This window comes from Myodes glareolus, chromosome 19 (genome assembly GCF_982192425.1).
Source record: "Myodes glareolus chromosome 19, mMyoGla1.1, whole genome shotgun sequence".
Taxonomy (NCBI): domain Eukaryota; kingdom Metazoa; phylum Chordata; class Mammalia; order Rodentia; family Cricetidae; genus Myodes; species Myodes glareolus.
The window spans coordinates 29,082,800-29,095,992 of NC_142044.1; the positions used below are offsets into that span (position 1 = coordinate 29,082,800).

The 13,193-nt window shown below is 38.5% G+C and overlaps 1 protein-coding gene across 5 annotated transcripts in view; it reads right to left on the minus strand.

Annotated features, from left to right (window-relative positions):
• Nucleotides 1-3,225: 3,225 nt before the first annotated feature.
• The window catches only part of Tmem71 (transmembrane protein 71), a 41,357-nt gene continuing 31,389 nt past the window's right edge, over nucleotides 3,226-13,193 (minus strand). For 4 of the 5 annotated variants that reach the window (XM_048457223.3, XM_048457221.3, XM_048457219.3 and 1 more), the window contains 3 exons: nucleotides 8,006-8,067; nucleotides 7,845-7,905; nucleotides 3,226-3,460 (listed from right to left, as the gene is read on the minus strand). In XM_048457223.3, coding sequence (XP_048313180.3) covers nucleotides 3,445-3,460; nucleotides 7,845-7,905; nucleotides 8,006-8,067 — 139 coding nt within the window. In that variant the 3' untranslated portion in view covers nucleotides 3,226-3,444. The remainder of the gene's footprint in view (nucleotides 3,461-7,844; nucleotides 7,906-8,005; nucleotides 8,068-13,193) is intronic. The other variant, XM_048457222.3, reaches the window with a different exon arrangement.

The following is a 13,193-nucleotide window of genomic DNA, read 5'->3' on the forward strand; positions in this document are numbered from 1 at the left end:
TTCAGGATATCTTGATAAGCAATAAATATTTTCTTAGACCATTTAGCAATTATGAATATGTTGTGACATCCCAGAAGGAAAAAGATATCTTGCAGTTCTTCTCCAGTAACATTTAAGACAATGAACTTCATTGAAATAGCTGGAAAAATTAACACCAGTCACATTTCAACACCTTCAAGAGGTCAGAAGAGCTGGACTGTGAAGCAGAGGCAGTTGGTAAGTGATGTGAAGACTTACCACAAAATCCAGCACCTGCTCTCTAGAATACATGTGGTTAGAGTTTCTAGATTCTTGATTAATAGTGGAAGAAAAGAAACCACAGGGACAGAATCACCTAAAGCATCAATGATCACAGTGTCTTAAAATCTCATTCATGACTACTTTCGAAGCACTATTGGGACAGAATAAGGACACTATTGAGAAAACGGAATATCTACATGCAAAATAATGAAATCAAATCCCTACCTAACAGCATCTAACAAAAATACCTGTCATAAATAACCACAGGAAGAAAAGATCAGTTGTGCTCACAAGTTTAAGCATTTCAACCCCTGGCTACTTGAAGGCAAACATCATGGTAGAGAAATGGTGTTGAAACAAAGGCGCTTAACTCAAGGAAGCTTGGATAGGAAGGGGCCAAGTCCCAACATGCCTTTCATGGGTCTATTTCCAGTGACAAATTACCTCCCTAGGTCCACTGTCCAAAGTTCCTACCACTTCTCAACTGTGTCATCAGTTTTCAACCAAAGCTTCACCATGTGAGTTGGTGGGGGCATCCCATATCTAAACTACAACATGCCATATGTAATATCAACTCAAAAGGTGTTGAAGTCCTAAATGTAAACCTTGAAACCATGGGAAACAGGAGGGGGAAAAAAAGGCTTGTTGATATTGGCTTTGGCAATCATTTTTTTTATTACCATACAGAAATCTCAGGCAAAAAAAATAAAAATAAACATGTGGGAGTATATTAAATTAAAAACTTATGCACAGCTAAAGAAACATCAACAAAGTGAAAAACACAAGCAATGCATTTAGGAAAAAATATCCCTATGCCATCTAACCCATAAAATACATAGGACATTCATGTAATTTAAAGTAAAAGTACACAGTTGCTCTTCAAGACTCATGACTGTCATCACAACACTCAGAAGGCTAGGACAGGAGGATTGTCATGAGTTCAAAGCCAGCCTGACTTACAGAGAGAATTCTAGGCTATTTGGGAACTGTAGAATGAAAAGATCCTATTTCTGAAAACAAACACAAAAAAGGTCAAAACCCAAATAAACTAGTAAAAACAAATGAGCAGAAAATCCTAATAATCAAGACTAATAGGTGTGTGGAAGGTATATGTACATAGGTAAATAAAAATTATATGACACACATACTATATATGTATTTTGATGGTGAGTCTGCTTACTTATTAGTATAATTTCATTCAACCAAAAGGTATAGAAGCAAAAAAGTGATATTATATTAGTTACTTTTCTTATTGCTTTGATAAAATACCTGACCAAAGCAACTTAAGGAAAGAAAAGTTTGGCTCAAAGTTTAAAGGGATACAGTTCATCATGATTGGAAGGCAAGAAGCAGAAGCCTGGGCAACTGACCACATTGTGTCCACAGTCAAGAAAGAGAGAGAGATGGATGCTGATACTCAGCTTCCTTTCCCCCTTCCTCTTTTTTATTCAGACCAAGATATCAGCCCATGAGATGTTGGTACCCATATTCAGGGCAAGTCTTCTCTCTTCAGTTAAATTTCTCTGGAAACAACCACACAGACATGCCTAAAGATGTGTCTAAAAGGTTATGCTACATAGAGTCAAGCTGACAGTGACTATTAACTGCCACAGGGTTAACTACAAAAGCGGTTAATATGGCATTATCACTTTAATGTATATAGTTTTCTACACACAGAAGTTTCTTACCAGAGGAGATAGCATAGAGCATCCTCAGCGGTCCCTATCTGAAATTTCCTGGTGAGAGGTAAGAAGAATAGGTGTCTTCTATAACTTTTAAGCCAATTATTTAGTTTTACCATTTCCTTGTGTTTTCAAACACTCTAATTTTCCCTTTATTTTATCCTTAAGGATTTTTTTTTTATTTTTAACATGTATGGTGGGGGGTGGGGTTTTTTTTGAGAGTATTTTTCTTCGTAATAGTCCTGGCTGTACTGGAACTTGCTTTGTAGACCAGGCTGGCCTCACTGAGTTCTGCCTGCCTCTGCCTCCCAAGTGCTGGGATTAAAGGTGTGTACCACCACTACCTGGCTTAGGATTACTTTTTTTTTTAGGGAACCTGGAAATCTTCCTAATGTATTGAAGTCTCCAGTGAAAACCACTAGCAACACCAGAGCATCTTTGGTTTAGTAATCTATAAACAAATGATTTCTTGCTCCCAAACCTCCTATGTGATGTGATGCCAAATACCTTGAAATCACCACTAGAATGAAGGAGATGCTGGCACCTGCGTTTGAACCTCCGGAACTGTGGGCCATAGGAATCCTTTTTCATTTCTAGCTATTTTACCTTGGGTATTTCATTATAGTAATGGGAGCCAAAGATGAAAAATGAGCAAGGGAGAGAGCTGCTTGTTGAAATACTAATTCTTCTCTTGAATGGCTTTCATTGGTGTTTTTCTTTTTATTTCTGTGGAATAAAGATCATTTTAATTCAAATTGTGATGAAAATGTGATACATAAAAGTTCCTTAAGGACCAAGGGGTGGACAGAAAGCTAGAGACAGACTGAGGGTTTGATCATTTACACATTCTGAAGAAAGTTCGCCAACAAGCTAAAATGTTCCACTGGTTCTGTTTCTTAAATGTCCTACCACTGCTTAACACTGCCCCACTTGTCCCACAGAAATCAGGCTTTCAACACATGGACATTTGGAGACAAACCACAGCACCTAACATCACCATCAATGGATGTTTCAAAACGGGATGAATTTTTGCAACAATACATTGTATGTAGAAACTGTTCCTAATTCTTATACAGCATGCATTAACTATATGAACTTGTTTGCATTGTTTAAAGTAGGTCAGCGAGGCATAGCCGCATGCTGGCAGACCAGAGATATTTATGCTTCAAGCCACTCACAGAACTCTCTAATTAAAATTAATGTTTGAGGTCCATCGCCTTGGGAACAACAGGGGACGATAACTCCAGGTGGTCTGTGCTCTGTCACTGTCTCCCATCCCTTCCCTTTCAACTGACAGCGTTCATGAAAGAAAAGAAATTTAATATTGATGTCAAGATCAATTACTGTTACATGTGGAAATTGAGATTTTTAGAAAGAAATTACTTGGTCAAATTAAAGTTTTTTTTTTTTCTCAGTTATCCTTTTGTTCATCCCCTTCCAATAAAGTGGTTGATTCATTCCAAGTAGACTACAAATTGTGTTTCCAGATAGTCAGACTGAAGACATTCATTACAGGTATTCCTCAAGGGCTGTCAAATCTAGATGAGAAAGAAAAGAGGAATAAATGATTCATACGCTCATGCGCGCATGCGCGCGTAGACACACACACACACACACACACACACACTGCAGTATCTAATTATGCACAAAGGAGCCTAAACAATCACAACTAGTAAGAGCAGAGGGTCAACTTAGGTTAACTCTACATCAATTTCCCACTGGCAGTCTTCAATGACCTTTCCTCAGAAACCACAGGGGTCTTGACCTTTAAAGTTCACCACAAAAAATTGGCTAATCACCATTTTATAATATTTTCTCATCTGCACCATCCCAGGAGGAGAGTCTAGAGCAGTGGTTCTCAAGCTTCCTAGTCTTCCGACCTTTTAATACAGTTCCTCATGTTGTGGTGACCCCAACCCATAAAATTATTTTCACTGCCACTCCATAACTGTAACTTTATTACAGTTATGAATCATAATATAAATATCTAATATGCAGGGCATCTGATATGTGACCCTTGTGAGAAGGGTCATTAGCCCCACCCCTGCAATGGGGCCAGAACCCACAAGTTGAGAACCGCTGGCCTAGAGAGTAATGTGACTGTAGTTTCCATGACTTAACTATACAGTTAATTGATTCATACATTATAAACATGAATGAAAAGTTTCCACCTAAAAGTAGAAAGCACGTGTGTATTCTGGTTACTTTTAACTGTTAACTTGACCCAACCTCTTTACTTGAGAAGAGAGCCTCAGGAGAGGAATTACCTAGATCGGCATGTCTGTAAAGAATTGTTATAACTGTTAATTGAAGTGAGAAGACCCAGTTTGTTGTGGGCAGCCTTGGCAGGGGAGCCCTGACAATATAAAGATCAAAACCAACCAACCAAACAAACAAAGCTAGCTGAAAGGAGAAAGGATGCATTTTTTATTTTTGCACTACACAGTGGATGCAATGTGAGTAGATACTCAAGTTCCTGAGTAGATACTTGATTTCCCCTTAGTGACAGTCTGTAACCGAAAATTTTAGGCCAAACATACCCATTCCTCTCCTATATTGATTTTTCTCAGGACATTTTATTATGGCAACATAAATGAAACTGGGGCAATTTTCTACCTGCTCTGGTACAGGGTGTCTGTCAAAGGAATGCAGAGCATGCGTACTGATGATTAAAGAAATCGTGAGAGGCATGGGACACCTGTGATGACCTTCAGGAGTAAGGGCTGCTCCAGCCACGATGAGTAAGTAGCACAACCCTCACAACTGTAGACTTCAAATTCAAGGGGGAATGTGGGTGAAAAGAAATTGATTTATGATGTAAAAAGAGATATGACTTGAGAGGACTGAAATGCCAAGAACGAGGTACCTAATCGAATTCATCCTCGCAAAGTGCAAGATGAGCATGGGAGGGTTGCAGTGTGGATGTCTGTTGAACTGAACTCAGTAACTTCCCCCAATTCCTTCGGCACTCATCACTGATTGTGAGAGGAGACTTATGAGTCATTCTTGACTCTTGATATTAATCACCATGTATGTGTCTCATTATCTCTTAGATACATTCAAGCAAAAAGGAAAGAGTTGCAGTATGGTGGATGCACAGGCACAGAACTCTTTGCTGTAAAAGGAGTCCTTCAAGCAATGATGCAGAAAACATCTTTGGGCTGATGAATATGCATAGAGCACCTACTATTTTAAGCGCATTGGGGTGTGTACACTTCTTGTCTTCACAGGTCTTCAATGTAAGGGCATGTGTACAGGCAAGCTGGTGTGCAGAAAGCAGAAAAAAATGGAGAGACAATAAGAGAGGAAGAAGAGGAGAGGAGGAGGCGGCCAAAGTATGTATATAAATCATTAGAGAAAGGATCTTTTCCTATAAATGAAGATGCAGATGAGAATGTCAGTGCAGAATAGACATGCAGTCTTGATGTATTTGCTTTTAGGAGAGAATAAGGAAAGAACTCAGAGCAATGGTGAGATACCTAAAATCCAACTTGGGAAATTAACTGTGGCATTTCATCTCACACCGTACCTCTTTCAGAAAGGCCTGCCTCTCCCAGTCTCGGCCTAATTACTAGCTCCATATTTTTATTTACCATTTATAAAAAAAATTACCCTGCTTATTGTATGTATTTTTCTATTATTAAGCTCTAAAGTATTAAGACTGGCCACGTGCCTTGGTTTTGTGACCTTGGAACCCATGTTGAATACTTATTTCATGACTGTTCAGAAGAACTGAGCACCGTACTTGGTACAGAGCACAGTTCCCAGCAGAGTTTTGGTAGGCTAAGCGATGCCACAAATCAAGGAGTAAAAGGTACAGAAATCATCTTTCCAATATTATCATTGCAAATGTACAAAGAATTACCCAGAGAGACTGTTATAACTAAAGACCTTCAGGACTTGGATTCAGAAGGCCTAGAATGGGGGCAGAAGATAGCTCCTCCATGGCTTTAGAGCCTAAAAGCCCTACCCTCATCCCCATTTTGAGGAATTCTTCTATACCTGATGGCAATGCATCTTTCCAATTAATTGTACATTTAATTTTTTTATTAGGAGTGATTCATATATATATCTCACTCTCTAGCAAACCTTAACCATGCTATTGCTACTGGACTTTGGGTTTCAATTGCTCCTTGGGTTAAAAAAAATGTTCTTTTTTGTTTGTTTGTTTGTTTATTGTGGTGCTAGAGCTCAAATGTAAGCCTTGTGCATTCCGAAGCAAGCTTTATACATCTGGGCTACACTTCAGGTCACGTTTTTGCTCCCTTTCATTTTGGTGGCTCTGATGCTCAAGCCTAAGGTCTTGAACACGCTAGGAAATGCTGGGACTGTCTCTGCTAGTCTAGTACTGGCTGGTGTCATCTTGGCATACAAAACTGAACCACCATGGAACATCACAGAATGACAGGGTTAAAAAGTATAAGCGCTAGAGGTGAAGAGCAGCACTGACAATACAAGTCACACGGGTATGACACACCCCAGTTGAGGTGTCTGTGAACTCACTGAAGTTTTGGTTGCCTGCAGAAGATCCGTAGGAGACTGAACCCATCAAAATTTCATCATGGGAAGGGGAAGGGCTCAGAAGGTCACACCCTTCCCCGAGGGACTATTGAGAGTGAATGATGGTTAGGGAAAGGTTGTCACTTTCTTCAGTGGTGTAGCCACTGGTAAGTTGCTCACGCTTCAATAAATAAGCGCCCTCTGTATTCATTTTAACTCAGTGGGTCACAGATACAAAAAAAGATATGAAAAATAAGAGGGGTACTTAGTAGGAAGGAGGGTTTCAGCAGAAGAAGATGAGGAACTGAAATAGGGTAAGAATGGACACAAGTGACTAAAATTTATTATATATGTAATATAAACTATATATATATATATTCACATATGAATGAATGAAACTGTCAAAAATAAAGACGACTAAGTCAGAATACTTGATCCTACCTAAAGAAAAAAAAAGCTGTAGGTAGGACTGGATAATGAAGCCTGGGAGCCTCCACTTAGATCTAAAATGACCTCGAACATAAATAGGAGGTAAACAGTTATCTTAGAAGAATTTTAAATAAATGTGACTAACAAAGGTTAAAGAACAGGGACTTGGGAGATGGCACCAACACCCAATTATCTCACTAGTAGATTCTACGAATCTTAGTTACATCAATGGCTGTGTTCAGAAACCTGAATGGCTGGGAATTATGGGAAAGGTCACTCAGAGTGTCAGTAAATTCTCCATATTACTTAGAGTTGTAAAGAAAATAAATCTCTACTTACCCCACTGTGATTTCAGAATCAGGACCAAGATATCATGAACAAGGATGCAGAGAGGCAAGTTCATTGGCAAGTAAACTGATTTGATTTGCAGACCCTGCTCTATCTTCAAGCCACTGTAGGTAGCTGGTCTCAATAACCCCAGTGAAGGTCAACAACACAGCCTGTCTTGCAATGAGATGAGCCTGAGGAGCCTGCTTTAAATTCTGTGAGCATCTCCTAGATCGTGGAAGCCCTCTGAAATTCTCATTAGGAGAGTTAGCAAGGGTGGAAAGATTGTAGCTCATAACAGATCATTTCACGGGCACTTTGCCAGGCATTTGGGAAGCTGTATCATAAAGACATCTTACTAGGAAAAGTTTTGAAAGTGCAATGTCATGAATCTCTAACAACACTTTTAAAAAGAATTGAGGACACTGATTTTCCTATTATTTCCAATGTCTTGAGGCCCTAAAATATCATCCTAGTTATTTTGAGACTAAGTGTATTTCTATGACTGTTGCTAGGTTTTATCAGTAAAAAAAAGTGTTCTTCGCATGCTGGTGGGGCTGTTCACCTATGTGGCCCTCACCATCTCTCACTCAGCAGAGACCTGCCACAAACACCAGATTCTGACATCTTTGATTAAACAGTGATGACATCAAAGGCAGCACTTACTTAGCCCAGGTGGTGGCTTTGAAATATCTGGCAAGGCTGAGAAACAGTGGCTTTGCAACGTCTTGGGTAGAAAAGAGAAATACACATTGATTTTTATTTAAATGATCATTATTTGAGAAAAGTTCAAGAATTAGAGCATCAACCTTGGAAAAGTTACTTACAAGCTGCTGTGATCACCACTGTGCAGGTAAAGATGCTGGCTAATTCTCCTCCCATAAACCATCTGAAAAAAACACAATTGTGTTATTGTAGCATATTAATCCTGTATTCCCAACACATCAAGTGTTCTTTCCGACCAAGAATAGACTCTGAATGTCAAGACTGACTGTATAGATGCAAAATAAAAATAGTATGTTTCAGCAAAAGGACAGACAGGGCGACAAAAGAGACAAAGAACCCTGAATTAGAAACACATAAATGCACTAAATGGATTTTTAAAAAAAAAAAAAAAAGATTTTTGTTTTTGATTATGTGTGTTTCTATGCATGTAGGAGGGACAGTATGTGCCTGTGAGTGCAGAGCCCACAAAGGTGGACGTCAGAGGTATTAAACAGGCTATTATGACCCCCAATGAGGGTTTTGGAACCTGAACTTGGGACTGCTGTAAGAGCTTTTGTTCTTTTTTTTTTTTCTCTTAATAGATTTATTGGCAAACTAGGCACAGTAGAAAGAAACCTCACTGAACAAACTAGGGCAGTAGAAATTTTTCCAGTGAAGACATTACACAAAAACTGAGGAAAAGAACAGAGCAGCCAAGAGCTCTAAGACCATCCCACAGTCTCTCTAACATGCAGAATTGATGTCCTCCTTGACAGAGAAGAAGGAAAACACCCCAGAAAGGATGATCAAAAGTAATGGTGAAGAGTGTTCCAAAATCTATTGCTGTGCTCTGGAGTGAAAAATATTTCCCATCGCCACATTTATCTCAACTTGGTCTCTAGCAGGTGACACTGTTTGAGAAGGTCATTGAAACTTTAGGAAGTGGAGTCTGAGGGAGGAAGCGTTCATGCAGAAGGGTACTGAGAGTTTATAATTGACTTATTTCATCTTGCTATCTCTCTTTCAATTTGCTTCATTTTTTAAAATTTATTTAAATTTTTAAATTTTTTTTAATTGAGCTATATATTTTTTCCACCCCCTCCTTTCCTGTCCCCTCCCCTTCTACTCTCACCCATGGTCCCCATGCTCCCAATTTACTCAGGAGATCTTGTCTTTTTCTGCTTCCCATGTACATTAGATCCATGTATGTCTCTCTTGGGGTCCATATTGTTGTCTAGGTTTTCTGGCATTGCAAATTGTAGCCTGGTTTTTCTTTGCTTTATGTTTAAAAGCCACTTATGAGTGAGTACATATGATATTTGTCTTTCTAGATCTGGGTTACCTCACTCAATATGATGTTTTCTAGGTACATCTATTTGTCCACAAATTTCAAGATGTCATTTTTTTCAGCTGTGTAGTACTTCATTGTGTAAATGTACCACACTTTCCTTATCCATTCTTCAGTTGAGGGGCATCTAGGTTGTTTCCAGGTTCTGGCTGTAACAGACAATGTTGCTAGGAATGTAGTTAAGCACATGTCCTTGTGGTACAATTGAGTATCTTTTGGGTATATACCCAAAAGTGGTATTGCTGGGTCTCGAGAAAGGTTATTTCCTAATTTTCTGAGAACTCACCATACTGATATCCAAAGGGGTTGTACCAGCTTGCATTCCCACCAGCAATGGAGGAGTGTTTCCTTTACCCTATATCCTCTTCAGCATAGGTTGTCATCAGTGTTTTTGATCTTGGCCATTCTCAGACATATAAGATGGAATCTCAGAGTTATTTTGAAGGATTTTAATTGCTGCTTCTATTTCACTAGGGGTTATAGGTCTGTTTAAATTGTACATTTTATCTTGATTTAACTATTGTTGCTCAAATAGATCAAGAAATTCATCCAATTGTTGAGGTTTTCTAGTTTGGTGTAATACAGATTTTTTTTAAAGTATGTCCTTATGATTCTCTGAATTTCCGCAGTGTCTGTTGTAATGTCTCTTCCTTTACCTTTAATTTTCTTAACTTGGATCTTCTCTATCCATCTTTTGGTTAATTTGGCTAAAGATTTATCAATCTTGGCCTATTTATTGAGGAGAATCATTCAAGTTACTGACTATCAGTGTGTTAGAACTAAAAAAAAATTCAGTAAGAATATTGGAAACCTTGAGGATAAGATGTTGACAAAAGAAAATAACTGTGTTACAAATGGATGATGTAACCTCACTTGGAAGAAGGCAAGAGGTACCAATCTAGATAAATTCAGGAAATGGAGCTTCAACTGGAACTCTAAGACCAGAGATGGGAGGAATTAAGCATAAATATTGTGTTTGCATCAGTAAGACTGCCTTTTATGCAGGTATGAGTTACTAAGTCAACAACTTCTGCACATATACAGAAAGACTGAATCAATTCAGTACAAAGTGGTGAAAATTGAGGTGACAGGAAAACCTGGCATGAATCGTATGACATTGGGTTAGGGTTAGATATATTAATATAAACACATTTGGGTTAATACATATATTCCACACACATGTGTGTCAAGGGTATTATATATGCACAAATATCCTTCATTTCTGTCTGTACATGGCCTAGAAGCAATCATATTTTAATATCAATGAGTACTTGGCACTCTGATCAATTCTGGGGATTTCAGAGAAATGACTAAAGCTAGGGCAGATACAAGGTGAGTCTGAATTATTTGTTACTTAATTGTTTTCTAAAAAATATAAGGAATATGGAAGTACTAAACAATGATGATTCATAATATATTTTGAGGCAGAAATAAGATTTACTGATTGCGAAATTTGGATAAAAGCATGAGGAGAATAAAAACCCAATGTGACTAAAGATCTTTGGTTGAGCTGGCCAAGTGAATGTCAGCTTTGCATACAAGCCTTATCTCATCGGTTTAAAGGGACATGTACATTCTTTCAAATCAGGAGTCAACTTACAGATGATAGTGACTCACTATCACTGTCAGTATATGGTGGTGCATTCTCACAGGACTGTCTTCATGTTTTTATTCCTCGTTGCTATACTGTTATCATTTCAAGTTAACTGTGTATGTTGCCAGCATTATAGATGTTGGTTGATTTTAATTGCTATTAAATAGCTTTTTCTAAGGAAAGCAAAAGCCAGGTGTGGTCTAGCACTTGGGTGATAGAATCAAGAGGTGGAGAAGTACAGCTGCATAGAGAATTAAAGAGCATCTTGGGTTATAGGAAACACACACACAAAGTAAATATAAAATATAGAGGTATAGGAAAGGGCCATAGTAGCTAATCTGCAAGATTGCAAGAGTTCCCAATAGAAGATTGAGCAAGAATATTTTGTTGTTGGTTTTTTTGGGTGGGGGTGGTTTTTTTTTCTTTTTTCTTTTTTTTTTTTTTTTTGGTTTTTTGAGACAGGGTTTCTCTGTAGCTTTGGAACCTGTCCTGGAACTAGCTCTTGTAGACCAGGCTGGCTTCGAACTCACAAAGATCCACTTGCCTCTGCCTCCTGAGTGCTGGGATTAAAGGCGTGTGCCACCAATGCCCAGCAATAATTTTTTTTTTAAAAAAAGTGAACAAACCATAATGTTGAATTATAATCCCAAAGTACACATTAAAATTCTGTAAAGTGAGAGGATGATAGAGAGGGTGAAGGGATGAATATTATCAGGATATGTTATATACATGTATGAAATTGTCAAAGAATGAATTCGGTAAAGCCCGTTTAAAAAAATCCTTGCGTCTGTACAGATATGAGATGTTTAAACTTGGGTTACCAGTTTTCACCTAATGGCCTTTTCCTGTTCCAGGGTCCCATCAAGGAACCGCGTTACATTTAGTGGTCATGGCTAATTGGGCCCCTCTGGGGTATGACAACACGGTCCTGATGGCCTTACTGGCTTTGAGGAGGACTTCCAATGTGCTGAATGTCCTTCTTTTAGACTTTTTTCTTCATTTTTCTCATGCCTGGACCAAGGTTTGGGGCATGGAGGTAGAGTTCCATTATTACTGCCCTCTGTCAAGGGCACATACAATAATCAGTCTCATCTCATTGATGTTGGCCTTGGTCGCCAGAGGTGGTGCCAACCAGTTCTTGTCTCCATACTCCACAGAAACCATTTCTCCTCTCTTCTTTTATCTACCCTTTGGAAATTAGTTTCTAAACACAGTTCACACAAAGGTAACATGGAGTTAAGCTCTACTTCTCAAGGCTGAATGCATTCACATAGGTTAACTCATGAGGAATGTTTCACTGATAGCCCTGTCTAACGGGGTTTCCTGACCAACTTGGAAGTTTGGAGCACACTTAGTTAAAAGAATACTGATTGTGATTGCTCTGCATAATTTCTTCCAGTCATTATTGTCCTAACACACATTATCAGTTTCCAGCTTGGGCTATGCAATGAAGAATGTTACAATCCATTTTTAGCCAGAGATCCTCCTCCTTTTGTTCTTTTGGTCCCATTGTGATCTAAAATCTTTCTCAAACCTCATAATTAAGTGGGAGGCTTGTTTTAAAATACCAGTTCTCAATAGGACTAAATTCATATCTCAAATGAGAGGATCTAGGAGTTGGTATTATAAAAATCAACCTTCCTGAGCCATACAGAGACATTTGACCCTCAGGATGCAGGAATTCAGAGTGTAGCATTTTCCCACCAGAGTCCAAAGATTGTGGAGCTTTGAGGGCTTTACTGTTCTTTTCGTCTCATCCACTCAAACAAAAATATCAATGAACTATTGTCATTGAGGATATGGAAGTAAGAACAATACATCAATGGCCCTTCTGGATTGTTCATATTCTATAGGAAATACTTTAAATTTTACCTATTTTGTGTATGCACGCAACCTCATTGTAAGATTTGTGTGTGTACATGTGTATATGTTTTCCTGGCACATGTGTGTTAAAGGGGTAAGTTTCAGAAGTTGATTTTCTTGTTCCAGTGTGGGTTCCGGGTATTGAACTCAAGACATTTAGCTTGTACCAAAAACACTTTTACTTGCCAAAGTGTGACATTGGCAGATTGCTCGCCTTATTATAAAATTTGGATAACTGAAATATAGTAATGGGTCAAGAGTAGAAAGGGCTTTTAAGTAAAGGAAAGCACCATACTGTCTACAACATCATACTGTCTGCACACACTTGCAGGAAAGGTCTCTGTAATAAAGAATGTGAAGAGAGTCCAGAAAGAAGTGTGGTTGCATGTTACTAGTGTAAGTGAAATAGATTTGTACCAGGCAATGAATAAAGACCCTGAGGCATGAACAGGCTGAGTGCTGAAGGGACTTAATAATTTCCCAAGAATCTTTGGAAAAGGCAGAC